The sequence below is a fragment of the Poecilia reticulata genome, chromosome 17 (genome assembly GCF_904066995.2).
Source record: "Poecilia reticulata chromosome 17, P_reticulata-male-v2, whole genome shotgun sequence".
NCBI classification, from domain to species: Eukaryota; Metazoa; Chordata; class Actinopteri; order Cyprinodontiformes; family Poeciliidae; genus Poecilia; species Poecilia reticulata.
In genome coordinates, this window is record NC_088846.1 from 25,895,444 (window position 1) to 25,915,393 (window position 19,950).

The 19,950-nt window shown below is 39.1% G+C and overlaps 1 protein-coding gene and 1 long non-coding RNA gene across 2 annotated transcripts in view; one reads left to right on the forward strand and one right to left on the reverse strand.

The window, feature by feature from the left end:
• Nucleotides 1–7,818: 7,818 nt before the first annotated feature.
• On the forward strand, nucleotides 7,819–19,590 carry LOC145547880 (uncharacterized). The gene is made up of 2 exons (XR_014084134.1): nucleotides 7,819–9,111; nucleotides 16,111–19,590. It is a non-coding gene; the product is annotated as an uncharacterized LOC145547880 (long non-coding RNA).
• lig1 (ligase I, DNA, ATP-dependent) overlaps nucleotides 11,347–19,950 on the reverse strand; it is an 81,843-nt gene continuing 73,239 nt past the window's right edge. The window contains exons 25-27 of the mRNA XM_008433962.3: nucleotides 16,185–16,328; nucleotides 15,462–15,554; nucleotides 11,347–11,521 (exon numbers count right to left, since the gene is read on the reverse strand). Coding sequence (XP_008432184.1) covers nucleotides 11,447–11,521; nucleotides 15,462–15,554; nucleotides 16,185–16,328 — 312 coding nt within the window. The 3' untranslated portion in view covers nucleotides 11,347–11,446. The remainder of the gene's footprint in view (nucleotides 11,522–15,461; nucleotides 15,555–16,184; nucleotides 16,329–19,950) is intronic.

Sequence of the window (19,950 nt, forward strand, 5' to 3'; positions counted from 1 at the left end):
ACTCTGCGCAAACGCGCAGTAACAAATCCTAAGCGATGTGGAACTATAGAGCACTGAGTGAATGGGGAAGTTTGTGTGTTGCGGCGGAAAATTGAAGCAGGTCAAAATGCATCAACACAACGAAGCTAATACGACATAAAAACAAAGCCATACTTGACGGAGTTTGGCTACATCGAGGCTCACTGCAGTAAAAATGACATATGGAGGATCAGATAGCAGGTAAAGCAGCGCACAGCTACAAACACTCTCCCGGATTAACAGCTCAAAGACTTACTAATTTAAGTCTTTGAGCTGCGATGTAAGACACTGGTTCTGCTCTCGCTGTTGAACCGCTGATACGCTACAGGTAGTAATATTTCACAGATGTAGCGCCGCTTCTGCTCCACCTGGTAGTGACTCTCACACCGAACCTCTGCTTAAAGCTGCAGCATCTAACTTAAAAAATACATTTTACATATGTATTAAAACTTTCGCTGTCCTAACATGAGACAGATAATCTCTGAAAAAATAATCGATCTCCTCCCTGCTCTGCATAATTACTCCGCTCAGTCAGAAACAGCCACTCAGCACTAGCAGTAATCAGCTAGCCGTCATGCTAACAGTAAGTTTTCATTCAGTAACTCAGGATTGTTTATTGTAATGGATCCTGTATTTGTCTTTGAATGTTAAGATGTATACTTGAATTTTTTTGGCAATGTTGAGAGGTTTTATTTTGGCTCTTTGCATTATTTAGCCTCTTCTGTTATCAGTCTGATAACAGTAAACTGACTGTTATCAGTCAGTTAACAGACTGATATGTCAGTCTGTTAACATATCATTAAGAGACTGATATGTTATCAGTCTGTTAATGATAGTATTACCGTTAGCAGTACAATTTGCACAATGCCTGTTTTGTTTAGTTTTCTTCTTGGAAAAAGTTATTAAAAACAAGTTTTTGTCTAAATTATGGTGAATTCATGGTCCCTTTATCCACATAATGTAACCGGTAGTGTTTATGATAAAAAAATTAAAAAAATAACTAGAACATTTCTGAAGAAATTTAAATGGGGCCTGCCAAAGTGTGCCCGTCTGATGATACAAATTAGCATCAATGCTAAAGTAAGCTGCAATGTACTCAATAGCATGCGGAGAGTCACAAACATGTTCAGTAACATGGATTTTCTCCATTCTGTATGTTAAAATTAGTTTACAAGTTAAAATGAGCCAAATTGCTAACATTAGCCTAAATGCTGTCACTAGCATGTTGTTTTACATTTTCTTCCTCCATTCAGTATACTAAGTGTGACTAATAAATAAGAAAAATAGATAAAAGCTATTTTTAGGGAAAAGGCTAATGCTAATGAGGAGCAGTGAAATGCTAATATTTGTGCTAATGTTAATATACTGCCTTGCTGCACAGTGTATTAACCGACAAAAGAGATGTAACTTCCATCATGAATATAGATTAGCCAAAATCCCTATAAATTACAATTAAATACTGCTACTTTTACTAGCCGCCAGAAGTAAGACCCATAATCGTTTCCCCAGTAAGCCTCTCATGAAGGTGGATAGAATGTTCAGTTCCAATGGTATCAATGACATCAGCATTGATGTCATCACTCTATGATATCACAAGGGAATTTCTCTCTTGAATGTAGCTGGCAGACAGGATTTTCTCTGATTTGCTCCACAGTTCTATCGCGACAGATCACCCTTCAGAGTACGTTCGACGTTCAGAGAAGCAAGAAGTTACTAGAATACAAATATGAAGCAACAACAGATTGTTTGCGAACATGAAGCTTTTCCAGCTAAGCTTTCATGGGTCGACATTGTAGACCTCAACATCGAAGTCGACTACGACGCTGTCATTTTCCCTGTTGAAAATGACAGCCCCATTGAGCCGGAAGTTGAATCAGAGATCCAGGGGGAATCAAGTCCTTCCGGCACCTTTGAGAGTCCAACATCTTTGGAAGTCAAGCAGGAAACAACACCCTCTGCTGGCTTCAGGATCACCCCCTCAATGGAAGACGTGGCAGAGACTAGCCAACACGTCAAAGCTTTGACAAAGCAGGTAGACAATCTTAAAACAGAACTGCAGAGAAAGAATTTTGAACTCCATCAGGAAAGAGACAGAAGGATTACATGTCAGGCTGAAGTCAAATCCCAGCAGGAGGAGATTCAAAGACTGCAAAAACTGTTAGAGAAAGAACGTCACCAGCAAGTCAAATGTGAACAAGTTTCTTGCTCTACCAAAGTTACAACTGACAAGAACGTTCTTAAACAGCTGGAATACTTCAAGTGGGAGGCTGTAAAATACGCCTCCCACAATAAAGGTCTGATTGAAGTAATGATGGAAGAATACCGAGTAAGACTCAAATATGAGGAGCAGCTCAAAAGTCACTCTGAGCAAGCTTCCAAATTTAAGGCTCAGGAGGAAATGGTGAAAGCTCTGCAGGGTCAGGTTGCGGACCTGAAGGTGGAGTTAAAACATGCTCTAGAAAACAACCACCCTAGAGTCTCCACCCAACCAGAGGTCCCCCTGCAAAGAGAAGGCTCCCCACAAACAGAGGAGACCAAGGATAGACAGACCTCCAATCAACCAGGGAAGTCTGAGGAAAGATGGGCCTCCAATCAACCAGGGAGGTCCGAAGAAAGACAGACCTCCAATCAACCAGGGAGGTCCGAGGAAATATGGACCTCCAATCAACCAGGGAGGTCCGAAGAAAGACGAACCTCCAATCAACCAGGGAGGTCCGAGGAAATATGGTCTGAGGAAAGACGGACCTCCAATCAACCAGGGAGGTCAGAGGAAATATGGTCCGAGGAAAGATGGACCTCCAATCAACCAGGGAGGTCCGAAGAAAGACAGACCTTGAATCAACGAGGGGTCTCCATGCATAGCCTGGCTCAACCTTTGGACCGATCCAAGCTCAGGTTGCAAACAGAGGAGTCCACGGAAAGCCAAACCTCCGCACAAACATGGAGGTCAGAGGAAAGACAGACATCCATGCAATCAACCTCCACTGGTTGCATGGAGGGTCTTCATGTTGGCGTTGGCAGGAAGGCCAAGAAGCTAAGCCCGGCTCGGCCTTTAAAGCGACCCACACCCAGTTGGCACTAACCTAGGTCATTATCCAAGCCCAGGTTTTGCTAACACTTTGCATTATGAAAATTTGAGGCTTTGCACAAATATGGCAAAGCCTCAAACTGTTTAACATTCATCATCATTTTAACTGTTTAACTAGTTCCTTATTCATCCATCATCTAACATACTTATGTACATTAGATGATGGATTAATATTTGTTAAACAGTTGACAATAAAATACGAAACAGAGAATTTGTGAAAATTCATTTGGCTCTGCTACTGTCCAGAAACAACCAATCAGAATCAAAAGACAAACTTTTGGTTCTGATTGGTTTCTAATGTGTTGAATGTGTCTCAGCATATTCAACACATTAGACTACTAGTGTACTGCCGCTATGCAATTGGCAGAAAAACAACCTAACATTATATCATCATTATTTATAGAATGATTTAGAAAATCTTCACATCTTACCTCTAAACATTACCCCTGACCCAAAGTAATGAATCCATCATATTAGGACAACACTTTGGTCCTAATATGGTGGACCTAATATAACACTGGACATATAATGGTGCGTTCACACCAAACACATTTTGACCGTCAGGCGCATCTGGTTTACATTCAAACTATGTGGAGGTGCGTCGAGGGCGGTTGTGGTGCTCTTCGAGCATCTAGCGCGGCGCCATTTGAACCGTTTGAAGCGTTTGACACGTCCAGCGCATCCAATACTTCACATAGACTTTGAATATAAAGCAGACTTGCCTGACGCTCAAAACGTGTTTGGTGTGAATGCACCATTAGAATGTTTAGTTCCTATCAGTGGTGCAAAAAGTGGGTATGCAGCGCATGCAACGCATGGAGGCGCAGCACCAGAGGGGGCGTCGGGGCCCCGTCTGGGGGGGGGGGGGGGGGGGGGGGGGGGGCGGCACCGATTTATGTTTTCGTATCCACCTGAATAATGTGTAGTTGCCACCGGTTCCTATGGTAACAATGACATCATCAATGATGACATCACTCTTTGATGCATCAAATGATGCACAACATCATCACAACAACACAATTGCTAAACCTGATGCACAACAAAACTGACGTCTATAAGCTTCGCACATGTGGTTCTTACTCACGGTCCGAAATAAAAAAAATAATAAAGTCAGTGGGTAATTGTTTATGTCTCAAAATTTTTCAACCTTCATACTAAGGATTTTAATTCACACTCAAAAATTCAGAGAAATAATTTTATGTAAGCAAACTATGAATAGTCACAGGAAATGTGTATTCTTCCCACAATGCATTGTGAGACCTGTCACTGCCTCTCTCTGGGCCCCGTTGCTATGGTAATTAATTATCTGCATCTGGGCTGGCTCTCTCTGTCAGACAGTATGCTGGATACAGAGTTTCTATACTTGAGAGACACCCAGCGACGGTATCAAGGACCCTGACAAAAAACCATAAACCCAAGCAAAATTTTTAAAACATTTTACGGGAGCAGGCATGTGTATCTATGTCATGACAGACTTTTAGACCAACAGGGCGATATTTGTGCCTGTGAGGGGGATTTAAAAGAGTTTTGGAGTCAGAAATCCACTGTGCTGTTAGTATGTTTCAGAGAGAAAGTTTACTGATTCTGTGAGACACTCAGCCTCAATTTTTCTCGCTTTTATCAATTTATGTCATCATTTTAACTCAGAATCCCACTAAAAGCAATAGTTCCCTTCTCGGGATCAAGTCGAACGTTTTGATATCACTTTTGTGGGGGTGGACGCAGCGGTTCGGGCTGCATTAACGGTGACGGAAGAAAAATAAATGAACTACTAGAAAATTCCTGCAGAAATTTTACGGGGCCTGCCAAAGTGTGCCCGTCGGATTTTTAATATAGCGTTCTGATGCAAAAATGAGCAATAATGCTAAAGAAAGCTGCAATGTAGTCAATAACCTGCGGGGAGTCAGAAGCATGTTCACTAAGCTGTACTCGTACCATTTAGTATGTTGCATAAGCTAAAATGAGCCAAAATGCTAATAATAGCATGAATGCTATCAGTAGCATGTGGAGCATCACTAGCATGTTGTCTGTCATTACTTACTCCATTCAGTATATGAAACAATGGTAATAAGTAAGAAAAACATTCTGATGCTCAACATTAGCATAAATGCTAAGCTGAGTTAAATTGTAGTCAAAAACCTGTGGAGAGTCAGAAACATGTTGATGAAGCTGTACTTGCAACATTAATATTGTGCATTAATAAAATTAATGCATAAGGTGAAATTAGCCAAAATGCTAATCTTAGCATGATTGCTATCAGTATCATGTTTGGCATCACTAGCATGTTGTCTGTCATTACTTACTCCATTCACTATACGAAATGTTGCCAATAAGTAAGAAAAGTGTTCCGATGTTAGCATCAATGCTACGCTGAGCTAAATTGTAGTCCAAAAATGCTAACGCTCTGGCTGTCAAAAGTCAGTTCTAAACCCTGTGATAAAAAGCAGATACAATTGCCCTGCCTATAGTGATGCACTGACTCACTCAGTTTGAGTGGCCTATTACAATAAGTATTACACATGATTATAGATTGTAAGCTAATCACCAATGTCCAATGACTGCAGAGCTTGCCAGATCCATCACCATGTTTCTATGACTGATCTGGTTCAATACAACAGTACATCAACTGAACCCAGGTCTCAATGAAATTCAGCTCCAGACGACTATAAGCTTCGCACATGGTGTTCTCACTCACGGTCTGAAATAAAAAAAATAAAGACAGTCGGTAATTGTTTATTTTTCAAAAATGTTCAAGCTTCATACTAAGTATTTTAATTCACATTAAAAAATTCAAAGAAATACTAAATTTATGTAAGCAAAATATGAATAGTCGCAGGAAATATTTATTCTTCCCACAATGCATTGTGAGACCTCTCTCTGCGCCTCTTTGTGAGACTACTCACTGCCTCTCTGGGACCCGTTGCTATGGTAATTAATTATCTGGACCTGGGCTCACTCTCTCTGTCAGACAGTTTGCTGGAGTCATTCTATACTTGAGACACTCAGCGTCGGTCTGAAGGACCCTGACAAAAAACCATAAGCCCTAGCAACATTTTGAAAACATTTTAATATTATATCTTATATCTTTTAATCTAATATAACTAATTTGAGGGGAAACGATAATAAAAGCTAATATTATCACTTACCTGAGAGGATTATTGAGGCTTTTATTTTGAAATTTTCATTAAGCTTCATTTGAAATGGCCACACTAATCCCATGTGTAATAGTAATTGGGTTAAATCAGTTATATAATGCTCAAAACACAAGTAGTTCTCAATACCAGCCAAGTCCTCCTCTCTAGTAACAGACAGTTCCGCCATGTTGTAGTTCTGACATTCTGCTCAACCCCCTGTTAATAACTGAGTGTTCAGACAGTTAGAACTACAATGATGGCGTGTTTGTAGTCCTAAGGAGCTCCTCTGTAATTCTAAGCAGCTCCTCTGGTGTGTTCCGTTGCTATGGTAATTAATTCCCTGCACCTGTTGGTGGAACAGAGGGTGAGAGAATTCTCTGTTTAAAACAAGCCTTTCTCTCACAAAAAAAGCACTTCGAACAACTCCTTCCCGTTCAGGAACCGTAACACGTATTCAAAAACCCTTCAAAGCGTATGAGAGGTCTATTTGTCTTCTCAGACATTCCCGCGTTTCATATCTATACCTCACTCACAGTATTAACAGCGATGAGAGAAATATGATGTGCGCTCAGGTCTGACATTTTTCAGAAATATATGGGAAAAGATAGGTCTGAGCGTGAGTTTATCCTGTTGCGCCACATCGGTCGAAAGCACCTGGAGAGAAAACCGTAAACCCTAGGGAAATTTTGAAAACATTTTACCGGAGCAGGCATGCGTGTCTACCTCCTGACCGACTTTAGGCAAATCGGGCGATATTTGTGGGCGTGAGGGCGAGTTAGAAATTATTTTGGGGTCAGAAATCCACTGTTTCCCACACTCTAGCGGAGAGGCACTCACACTCTAACTTTTTGAAAAATTGAAAACTTTAGGTCGCTTGGAGACAAGTTGTGGACAATCCGTAATTCGTATGACGTACCGTCTTCACTTTAGATAAGATGACGGGCGTATTTACAAACTGAAGTTTGACTGGAATTTCTACACGAATTTATGATGACACAGTGATTGCTCAAAAATAGGGTATTTTTAGGATCTCGCTCCATTGAAATGAATGGGGTTTTTGGGGGTCTTCATACCCAATTTGTGTTGCCATGGTAACTCCGAATCCCACCAGAAATAATATCTCCTCTCCCGTGATCGAGCTGCAATTTTTGATACCACATTTGTGTGTGTGTGGGGGGGGGGGTGCACGCAGCGGTTCGGGTCGCATTAATGGCGACGGAAGAAAACACTGCCTCCATGCATTGCATGGCAGGCCCCAATTATGTGATCGTATCGGTGATCGGTATCGGTGATCAGCCCTCCTGGGTGATCGGTATCAGCAGGAAAAAACCTGATCGGCACATCTCTAGCATTTAGTCCAATCAACCCTTACAAGCTTACCTGTTCCCAGGAGAAATCACATCCTGTGGTTGTGGAAAAGATGTTAGTCTATTTAAGAAACTACTAGAGAAAAAACACCTGAAGAGATCATAGTAACTACTGAAATTGAGCTAAAAACCGTCTGAGATTATTAAAAACTGGAAGGAAAGTGCAAATGTCTTTGTACACTTGAGGTAAGGCAAAACTAACTTACACATTACTTTTCAGCAGTATATAAGAGCCTGTATTAAGTCAATAATTCCTTAATATTGGTTAAAAAACACTAGTTATCAGTGAAATAGTGTGTCAATGGAACAAGACATCTAAATTTTGGGGAGTCAGCTAATGTATGTATTTGTCTCCTTCCACTTGACAGTAACACACTACTTTGTGTTGGTCTATCACATAAGCTACATTGACACCAGTGACTCCAAAATGGAAAAAAAAAAGGGTGTGAATACTTTTGCGAGGATCTAAAACCAATCTTATGCAACCATTTGAGGAGGCCTCCTTTCCCTCAAACAAGCTCAAAAATGACTGTCGACTGCGCCGCATCTTCAGCCATTTACTACAGTATCATTCTGCAAACACAATAAGCAACTGACTTAATTACATATTTGCTTTCTCAATATTTCATGCTCTGCCGCTTGTTTGATTTCTATTATGGCTTCTTCCATTTCTCGCTTTGTGTTCAAGCCAACCTCGAATGCAACAGTACAGCTGACAGCCATTTGAAATTCAGATTTTCGGAACAACCAGCAGGGCCCTTAGTTTCTGGTAAGGATGAAGCAGAAAGAAAGAGATGTGCTAATGATATTCATGAAGTGTCAGAAGTAACATGCAGGACAGGAAATGAATAAATTACAAACAAGGAGGGGGGAGGCATTAAGAAACTAAGCCTAGCTTTACACAAGGAGATGAAAAGCGGGGAAAAAAATAAGCAGCAGACTGAACTAGACTTGGAATTTCAAAGCTACAATGACTTCTTTCTCAAAGTTCTTGTTCAGCAGACGCAGAACATCCCACACACAGAAATAATAGGCAAACCAACAGCCACACACTGGGAATACTTGCATACAGATGCACCATAACAAACAGCACCCTCACATGCTTTTGAGGACAGGAAATCCAAACCACTCTGCTTGTGAAAACAGCGACATTATGCCACATGCCGAGCGAGTCGCTGCAGCATTTCACATGTAAATGCGCCCAATATACGCTGGAAAGATGCAAACTGGCTCCACGCCGACAAACACAGACACAGGAATTACAACGACGGCGCTTTTCGGTTTATTCCCCTGCATCTCGTTGCGTTCAGCGTCGTCTCCTGCTGATGATGCAAGAGAGGAGCGATAACCGGCTGCACGTCCACCCACTTAAAACCAGGGTGCTGAGCGGAGCATGTGGGGCTGCATGTGGGCAGAGAGGCACATTATCTGAAACACTCACGAGCAGATGTGAAGCAGGTTGGCCATGCTCGCCACGTCGTATCTCATTACTCGATCATTTATGGTAAGTGCTAAGGGACTAAACTAATAACCAAGAAAATTAGCTTGAGGACGGGTTTTTTAAAATGGTTTTTATGGAACTAGTGGCCTTTTTTTTAACAGTCACTGGACAAGAGAAAGGGCAGAGAGAGAAGGGAATTGAACCAGTGACAACTGCGTTGAGGACAAAAAAAGCGCTGAGGACTGTAGTTTGGCCTGTCAGCATTACAAATTTTACTGAACGATTAATTGTCCCAGAAGTTATTGCGATAAATGATGATGTTGTTTTGAGACCATTTTAAAGGAATTCAACGGTAATTTCATTATAATGCAAAAATGCATTCTCAAAGCTCAATAAACTTTAAATTCTAATGAACATTTAACACATTGTGTTAAACATTTAACATCAAAGTAAACAAAATTGTCCTTAAAAAAGGGCTAGTTGAGATCAACACACCAGACTGAAAACTTTCATCACCAATCTTTGATAGAAACAGAGGAATGTTAAATCATGCAAATGGAAATTATTTAAGTCATTTTTATCTATCATGTGATTAAGTGGCTTATTGCAACAAGCCTAACTGTAGTCTCTATATTTACGTATACTAAAGCTGCAATAATCAGTTTTGATTTAATTTACAGTTCCATCTTTATATTCTAGAACTGATTGTTCCATGTTTCCAACACAGCACTTTGTAACTATCTTTATGTGTCTCTCAAGGTTCAGGTATGAGTTCAGATTCATTTGCTCCTCCTTTGGTTAAAAAAAACTTCCGTTTTGTTTCTGTTCAGCTGGAGAAGGATATGGCACATCCATACATTTATATGTTCATCTGTTCAGTGCTTGAATGTGTTCAGTCACCTGGTGACATTGTGATGTAGAGCAGAGCATCATCTGCATAGTTACAATAACTTATCTTTGTATTTGTTACAATCTGAGCTAGCCGTAGCATGTAGATATTAAAACTCGGGGAACCGAGCATGGGGTTTTGTTGCAAAGCTACCTACTGAAACAAAGAAGTCCAAGACTCAACCCAGTCAGGTATTGCAGCAGGTTTGGGCCCGGCTCTCCAGTAAGATAGCAGAAGTCCAACAGAACTGGTGCTATCACTGAACACTTTGACGAGGGGAGTGTCAGTACTGCGGTGAGCACCGAAAATGGACTGAATTACGCCAAAGTGGCTGGTCATTGTTAAGAGATTGTTGAAAGTCTTTCAATCGCTTTGCTGATGGCTGGAAGGTTGGAGTTTCGCCTACAACTGTGCAACAGCGACTTGTTCAGATTGTTGTTTCAGCAACAGCTGTTTTTAAAGTGAGAGGGGAAACACCTGACAAAGGATGACTATTATTTGAATCAGATCAGACACCATGACGGTCAAATCTACTTTCACACTTTTGTTGCATTTTCTTGTCATTCTGCCCCATTTTTGACAGAAATATTTCAAACACGGCTATTGTAACGTCCCTGGCAGTCGGTTTAGATGCTTTCGGTTTATTTTAAGGCCAACATTTTATTTTTTCACAGCGCTCCCTGCAGCCGTTGTCCTCGTTTTGTGTGAGTACCTGTGGGCTAAACAAAACTCCCTGACAAGATAAAAAAAAATTCCGACACAGGCTCTCGTTTTGGCAAAAATGCCATTCAGAGAAACTCTCACAAAACAGAATCAAAACAAACCCATCACGAAGTGTCTGGGTTTGTCACAAGCACACCCATTTCTCAGATGAAATCATCATCCTGCTGAAAACTCTTCTCTACATCATAATCGCACGTCCTTGGCTCTCAAACCGGCCCCCCCTCCCGTCTCCTCCTCACGTCTATGATTGATTCAGGCTGGACAGTTAGCAGATTTCCATCCATCCCATGATCGCTGTCGGGGCTTCTCTTTTGTCCTGCTGTGAGCAACTGTCAGCTCTGCATCTATTCCTGCTCCTAATAACGTTCCTGGGCAGTTGGAAATCTCCTTGGCTTGTCCTCCTATTTCCGATACATGCCGATTGCGCTTTTTTTTTTTTTTTTTTTTTTTGCTGCTGCTGCAGGAGAAGAAGCTGGGCACAAGTATTGGTATGCCACCTGCGTTGCTTTAGCAATGTGAATTTCAGATAAAGATCTGTTAAAAGCGGTAACTGCCAAATCAATGACGGTTTGGGGATTTATGTGCACGGCATGCGCCGAGATGTTTATGCAATTTTCGCCCTCAAAAGGGAAACCGTAATGAGTGAACACGCAGCTTCAATAAATCAATAACAAATTACAGGAAGCTCAAAACTGGAAGACGCCTTTATTTTCATTCAACAATACCAAAAGGGAGAAGATATTTACAATTACATTGGGATTTTCATCGTCACATGGCTGCAGAGACTCAGTAGTAGTCCTCCGGGTCAGCTTTCTCCCCTTGATTCTGAATCTGCTGCTGCTTCTTGTACAAATCGGCGATCTGCAGGGATCGAGGAGGAAGAGGAGGAGGAGCAGCGATCAGATAGATGGAGGGAGAGGAAGACAGAAAGCAGGAGGGAAGGAGGAGAAGATCATGAAGTCGGGTCAGTAACATGAAGAGGAAAAGCTAAAAATAACAGTTTGATTATTCATATCCCGAGCTTTGAAGTCGGTGACTCGGAGCTGCTGACTGGGAGAAGGAGGCTGTGTTCATTTATCAGGGTTTAGGTCGAGAAGAGGGGAGAGGGGACGGGGTGGGACAGTGAATAATGGGCACGCAGCAGGGGGGGCTCCGAGAGGAGGAAAACAATGAAACATCACATTATTTATCGAGGTGAAGCTTTGAGCCTCCGCCTGAAACAGACTGGGTCCGACATGTTCTGGGCTCAGGTTCAGCTTCTCCCGATTTCCTCCGACTTCAACGTTTTAATTTAATCCCGAGCATCGCCACTGGATGGAAACTGTCTACAGGTGCATCACAGTGAATTAGAATGTTATTTCAACTTTATTTAACTGGAAATGTACAACTCGTATAGATTTATAACAGACTAAGCAATGAGTTTCCAGAGTTTAATGTGAAACTCATCAGATCAGACACTATTAGCTTCCAGCTAATTAAAACCCAGCATTCAGGTTTGCATAAAATTATATCAACCAATGTAATTTTTACACAAAATTTAATTGAGCAAATATCAGATGGATGATAAAGTGCAAAAACACAAAATCTTACCAAGTATTTCTGTCTAGTTTCTAGTGCAAATATCTTAACATACATAAGACAATAACTTACAAGTAACTTTTCAGAAAGAAATAGGAGCTTATTTAAGTCAATAATTCCTTAATATTGCTGAAAAGGTACTAATTATAAGTGAAATAATATGTCTATTAAACAAGACATTTTAGTTTATAATATGGGAAAAATATCTTGGACCAAAAAGAGAACAAAAAATACTTGGTAAGATTTTGAATTCTTGCAGTGCAAGCAAACTAAGAGAAAGTTTGATGGAAGGAAAAAGTGTGGCATGTTGCATAAACATGCCACACTGTTGGATGGATAAATGAAGGTTGAAGCCTCAAAAGCAACCACACAGATTTATCCAGAATATTTTACAACGTCCGCCTCTCGCCCGGAACGTTAGCTGGAGATCGGCCTCAGCAACCTTGTGGTTTCCACGGACGTGATAATCTGGAGTATCACTGCCTTATGCTTTTGTCTGCTGAGGTGGTTAATGGAGATGCTGGTTTTATTTCCAGCAGGACCTGGCAGCTGCCCACTCTATCAAAACTATCACATTGACCATACGACTGCACAATTTTACACATTTGGATGTTTTTTTTGGACGTATTTAAATTTTTTTATTTCACAAAACTGCAATGAAAACTTTTTCCGCATCACACAAGCCACACGATCAACAACCAAACGTTACTTCTGGCGGAAACTACGACAAAGATGACGGCAGGAAGTAGTTGGTGGAAGATGGCGTGTCATGTTTTCTAACGGCTGATCACGTGAACAAACGTATTCATGTGTGCTTTTAATTTAGTTTTTTTATTTAAAGGAAACAGGAATTGTGGAATTGCGATTTTCGACATTAGCGGAATACTGAAAGTTTTGAGCACATTTGTACAGGTAATAGTAATGCAGCTACTCACCATGCCTGATATAAACCTCAAAGTAAATCTATTGAGTATTGCCAATCTGCATTAACGCAGCAATTCATGCAAAAGGAGCTCCAACCACTTACTTAGTGCACAATACAGGAACATAGCTCTCAATAAGATGATTTTTCTGCATTAAAAGTAATTTCACTGAGATTTAGTTTTCATTTATAGACATAAAAACTTGAAAAAAAATCACTGTATGAAATACTATATATATTTTTTTCTTTTAGAGTTGAATCACTGCAGTAAATTACATTTTGAATGCCATTCTTATTCCTTGAGATGCAGCTGTACATTTACATGCTGCCGATGTTCCACCTTGATTCCCAAAAGTAATGAACACACCTCCACACTCTGCATTCGAGTCACAGACAGTTTGGAATGTGAAACGGTTCAGCCGGGACTCGGGCTTGTCAAGGAGGTATTGGATCTTCGGCCTTAGTTTGTACATCAAGGACAACTTTGGTCAGACCTGTGTATAAACTTTTAATTCATATGGATTTTTTCCCCCGTGAAACAAGATAAAAATCAGACGGCATCAAAATAGTCTGACGCTGCGTCAGATAGCATATTTCCCTGTGAAGCTGTGACAGTCGGTGCATTTCTCTGCTCACCAGCAGCTCTGCTTTTTTCCTCGGTTTGTGAGCATCACAGCGACTCGAGGAATCAGTTTGTATCCAATTTTTGCAACATAACAAAATTCTCCTGCAGTGTTTTAAAGGAACAGCAGGTATTAAATGGTGAACTGTGGTTAAAAAAATACGTGTCTGTTTAGGAGCTTTTACGTGTTCCTGGTCATTTCATATGAAAGAAGGAAAGCAAAGAAAAACATTGAAAAATTGCATGTTTATAGTTGCTTATTAAATGGAAATTAAAATGTCAAATGAGCTGAAAAATGATCGTCAACCCTCTAAAAAAAACTAAACAAAAAAAAACTTAATGAACTTGCAGCAAATGTTTTAAATAAATTGTCATTTTTTCCTTGTTTAGATATGTAATTGTTAAATATCTGCAATCTAATTGCTGAATAAACAATATAGTTTGTATGAGTTGGTCATTAGAATTAGAAGTGACCTAAAAAAAACAGAAACCAGATCAGAGCAACTCTACATCGTTTAAACAAGAAGAAAACCAAATTTCAATCATTTCTCACAACAAATTGATATTTTTTGTGCTTAATGAGAAATAAAGTCCAAATCTCCTGCTATAAACTAAGCAGTAGTTTAATTCTGCTTAACGTTGATGATGTTGGTTTCCATTTTAAAACATTACGTATAATCTGGATTTATTTTTTCACAAACATTTACTATTTAGATACAGTAAATATTTAGATATTTACCGTAAGACTGAAATATACAACAAAGTATTAGTGTCATGCTAAAAAACTTACAAAAGGTACAAATGACGAGACTAAAGTAATAAAATTAGGAGAATAAAGTCATAATATTAAAATTTTATTCTTGTAACATGACTTTACTCTCACATTTCAACTTTATTTTTTAACATTTTTCACAATATGGCCCTATACTTTGTCATAGAAATATATATAAATTATATTTTAAAAAATTATTCACGGCATGTGGCGAAAAAACATCTCAAAAACTTGTGTTTTTAATCTTCTTGGTCATAAAACACTGGAAAGCTGAATGCATAAAATAGTATTTTGCAGCAGTCAAATGGTTGAACAACCTTTCAGCTCAGATTTAAAAAAAATGAATATCTTTGTCGCTGAGCTCATGTTGACAGTTATTCACCAAAAAGGGCTTCAGGATCGAAGCTCGTTTTGTTGATGTGTAGATTTTGATTAAAATGCGATTAATTCCAGACCAGTAAAATACTTGGAAGTTTGTGGTTGTGATTGTAAGGTGGCGACTGTTTTCTAAGTGTCGGTCTGACTGCAGCTGAGCCTGAAGGAAGCAGCAGCTCTCAGCGAGCAGCTTTGCTCAAACTCCTGCATCCACTCCTGCTTGCATGAAAAATACAAAATAACACGCCGTCCTTGCAGCGCTGCTCACCCTTGAAATTTTACAGGACCGCTTGTGTGAAGTGACCATGATGATATTGATTATGATGCGCCACATTTCTGTGACACTTTAAAAGATCCAAATAAACATGACAGATTTTTTTTGTTTTTTTAACCGTGTTGGAGTCATTTTTAGACTGCAGAAGGTCGACGTGTTTAACCTTCTGCTTCAACGCTATCCGGTTAGCGTGTTTGGTCGTGTACTGGAGGCTTTGTGCTTCAATGCTTGGCTGGTTTTCTACTTAACGTCACGTACCTGAGCTCCGGTGGTGGCATCCTCAGGCTTCTTGTCGTCTCTGATGCGAAGGAAGCGAGGGAACCGCAGAGAAATGCCTTTCTCTGCATCCACCTGAGGACAGGTTTAACCATTTTAGCTCTGTAAAAAGCTGCAGGTACATGTGAGCACTTATTCCTTGTAATTCACTCTTTTAAGATTCAGGACTTTAAAGTAATTATGAGCCCATTTGTTGAGTTTAATTCAAGCTGCAAGACTTAACCCTTTGTCCTGGTTTAATTTATGCCTTCCTAAGCCTTTTATTACCTCCTCTGTGCTGAAGTATCACATTTCCTTTTACCGAAAACCCAAAACTGCTTGAAAACGAATCAAATGCTGGATGTAATGACTTTATCCAACATTTTTGAAGGATTACAAAATATGTAAATTCCCTCTTTTTTCTCTCCCACCTCATCCAAAGTGCAGGTTGTACAATCACAAAAGCGGAAAGCTTGACACCAATGTAAAAAAAAGACAAATATATTAAAATACCATGTGCTTTCATTGATGCTAACTTTTTTACTCTGCCAACCCACAGCTCAATAACAAATATCGTTCCGCTAAATCCGGCTTCTTTTGCAGCAGTTTCATTAACTCAAGTAAGACGCATTAATTATGACTCTTCATTCAGGGCAGCAGAGCAGAACTGACGGGATTTATCTGCAAAAACACACAAGGGAGCGGATTAACGCCGGCTGCACTGACCATTCCCATGGCAGCCTTGTAGACGGGTGACAGCGAGAGGTCGGCGCACTTCACCTCCCAAACCTGCACAGCGTCCAGCCACACGTCGGGCTCGGCTGATTGGTCCACGCGGTAGTAGGGGCGGGGTTTGGCCAGGATGTGCTCCTAGAAAACAGGAAATTAGGAACGTTAAACACAAGCTTGTTAATTTATTCCACTTTTTTCTAGAGTTCAGTCTCTTTAAGACAAATTTTAATATATAAAAAGGATAATTCAAGATTAATTTGTAGAAGTTTTTTTTCTTTTACAGATGGATGATTGACTGACTGGACAGAGAGCAGGAACAGGAACAGAATGATGCATCAAAAGAGATTGATGGACAGACAACTGGACAGAAAGAGGGACGGATGGATGGGAAAATGACCAGAGTGGAGGATGAAGGGAGAGACAGAGTAGATGACAGAGAGAGAATCAAACCAGCATGTAAATGGATGGAAGTATTAGACAATACAACAAAAAAAAAATAAAGTCTGGTATTTCAAATATTTGTCTGTACTTTTAAAAATTTTACATTTTATTTATAACCCACTTTACATTTAAATCTCAAAGTAGTTTTGCACCAATTGCAGTTTTCTGGCCAATCTTTATAAAGCCTCACTTACCGGTTCTGATTTTGGCCAATTTTTTTATTTGTTTTTTTGTCTGAAATGTTGATGAAAACAGCAAGAAAGTGCAGACATGAGCTGATGGGAAGGTCTGCCAGTCAAACCTCTGTGATGGCAGAGAAATAAAGGCCAGAGGTTGATTTTTATTCCTTTGCCAAGGTAGATAAGATCAGTAGATAAGATCGGCTTCTCAAAGTGCTAATGTAAAAACCATAAAAACTCATTTAAAATATCAATCATAAGATCTTAAGAACAAGAATGTTCATTTAAAAACTTGAAGCAAAAACATTTAGTGTGAGTAATAAAAACAAAACATTTGTAAACCTTGTTAAAGGAATAAAAATGACATTCCTGGAGGTGAATCAGAATCTCGGTCTGACCTTGATTTAGATTAAAAAACCATTTCTGAGTGAATTGTTAACTAGACTGTAGCAGGCCAGATAACTGGGTCACATTAAAGCAGTGCTGCTGTTTCCCAGCACATTATTTATACTGTAGGAATTCAAGGTCTAATGCTCTAATACTCACTGAATTACAACGCATGAGCTGGCAGGTGTGCAGTCTTATTAAAAGTTGTGGCTGATTGTCATAAGTTTTGTCGAAGCTCAGAGTTGTAGTCTGTAAATTACACTTAGAAACATAACTTTTTTTATTCTGATGCAACTCGTAAAAATAAAGAAGCAAACACATTTAATATTAGTCCAAAATGCATCTGAACGTCAGAAACGGCTATTAGGGCTGTTGTGTTGCTTTGGAGAGCCACACTCAGACTTATTAAGATGAAGAACTCAACCATCAATGCTAACCAGCAGCTCGATATTCATCCAGTAGAAAGGCAAAGTTTGAAAGTGCAGCTTTTAATCGACTGGCTTAATACAAGCTCAACAACTCACTAGTGTTGCAAGACATAAGAACAATAAAACACTGACACACCATCAGTTCAATAACATATTTCCATTCGATACCCTTTTTTGTTTGAGGGGAAATCAGACTAAACCTTCTCGTTTTTTTTTTTTTTTGGTCAATTAGGATTACTAAAATTATTTACAATTAGAAACAATATATATTTTTTACTTTTTTCAAATTCACGTTTATAATAGATGACTATTTGGTGGAATTGACTTTTAAAGTAGATTTCCTTCCACAAGCATCTCGTAGCTTGTGGGATATTAGCCCATTTTTCCTGACAGAACTGCAAATCTTTTCAACTTTGGGGAAACTTTTGCTTATGAGAGTGAAGCCATATTTCCATCAACAGTTTTTAATGGGCATTGTGAAGTATCACTTTAGAAAACGTTGACGGAAACTGCAAAATAACTTCCTCGATTTTGTAATTTCCCCCAAATGTAACGATGGTCATTAATATTTCCACTTTAGTTCAATCAGATCACAGGAAATGTAACCAAAAATTAAATCATTTGTCCCAGAATGCATTTGTGAACTTTTTGCGCTGCTTCTGGAGTAAAGACTTCTTCCTTGCAAAGCGGCTTTTCAGTCCATCCTCAGCTAAAGCTGTTTCACCGTGGAAAGGACACTTTCTCCTGACAGCTTCACATCTTTAAACACAAACGTCTGAATTTAAAAAAGTAAAAAATATTTATATAATTACGCTGACATTTTTATGAATTTAGAGTTTTAGAAATAATATTGATAATCCTAACTATCCAAAAACAACTTGCCTGATTTAATGTCAGACAGTTTGAAAAAAAGAAGTTTGTGTGTCTTATAATTTAGTGAATTGAAATATCTGCTTTCATCCATAAATAAAATCAGGTGTGTGCTGTTATGTAGATTCTTCACAAGTTTTATAGGTTGTTTCAGTTTGTAGACTTTAGTTCAATGACTTCTTTTGTCCCTTGAATATTTTTTGGGTTTGGTTAATTTTATTTTATAACTTCTAGGTCAAAAACAGCTAAAATCAGCACATTTCTGGACTTTCCAACCTTATTTTTCCAATTCCGTTTCTCTAAAACAAAAATATGTGCACTGAAATCAAAGGAAGCATGATAAATGTGAGAAAGGCTTTTGTTGCTTGGGGGTTACCCAGCCTTTCTCTGTGACTTTACAGACTATTACACACACCTTGCAGATTGAACAGTCTTTGATGGTTGGCCACACCTGAGCATGCCAGCATGTATTCCCTGATTTCTACAGAACCAGTCCAGACTGAGTGCAGAAAACCTCTTCATGGATGGATTTAAAACGGTTTATTTACAAAAAAACCCATTTATTCACATAGACAAATCTGTATTTTAAACACCAGGGTCTCCAGTATAACGGGTTCTAGTGTAAACAAAACAAAACAGCACTGAATGAATTGCCTAATTTCTCGTCCTATAATTACTCGATCGTCTTGTATGTATGCATACAACATTAAAATTATTGGCTTAATTGCTTTTCAGGAAACTTTCTGTTTAACTCAAGTGCTTTTATCTGTCTACCTCAGACAGTGTGTTGATGCTGTGGGTCAGTTTAGTGCAGAAATCCCTTCATTTTGAATGAAAAACCTCATTAAATAGGTCAAGTACTCTATTAGGGGATGTGTGTTCCTCGTGCCTTCAGGAATACAATAATTACACTGTACATTAAATTACAAACTTGACATATTAACACAGGGCAGCTGTTTCTGCTGCATGCAGCAGTGGTGATGATTTTAATGCATTCATTCAGAACGGGTAAAAATTCATTGGATTATTTTGTAATTTAATGCTTGGTCAATATTACAATTTATTTTAATAAAGGTGAAGGCTAAAAATCAACTATTTTTCATGTAGTTTCTGGTGGATTTTATTAATGTTTTTCTCGTTTTTCCCCTCTTCTTTTTGTGAAAGGTCAGGCCTTTGTTTTGTTTTGATTAACTCTGTTTAAAATTTTTACTTTATTGAGATTTATAAACTGATATACTGACTCCTACATTCTTTTCTGCATTTTTAACATCTTTTTGCTAACCTGTTTTTAGTTTTATTGCAGGCGGGAATTAATTAGTTTCTTCTTTTTAACAAAAGTGACACAAGCCCTTTATATTAATTGCATCATAATCGAAAACCACGCATCAACAAAACAAATATCCCCAAATAAAATGTTGTTTTGTGAATAGCTTAACAAGAAAGCTATTCATAAGA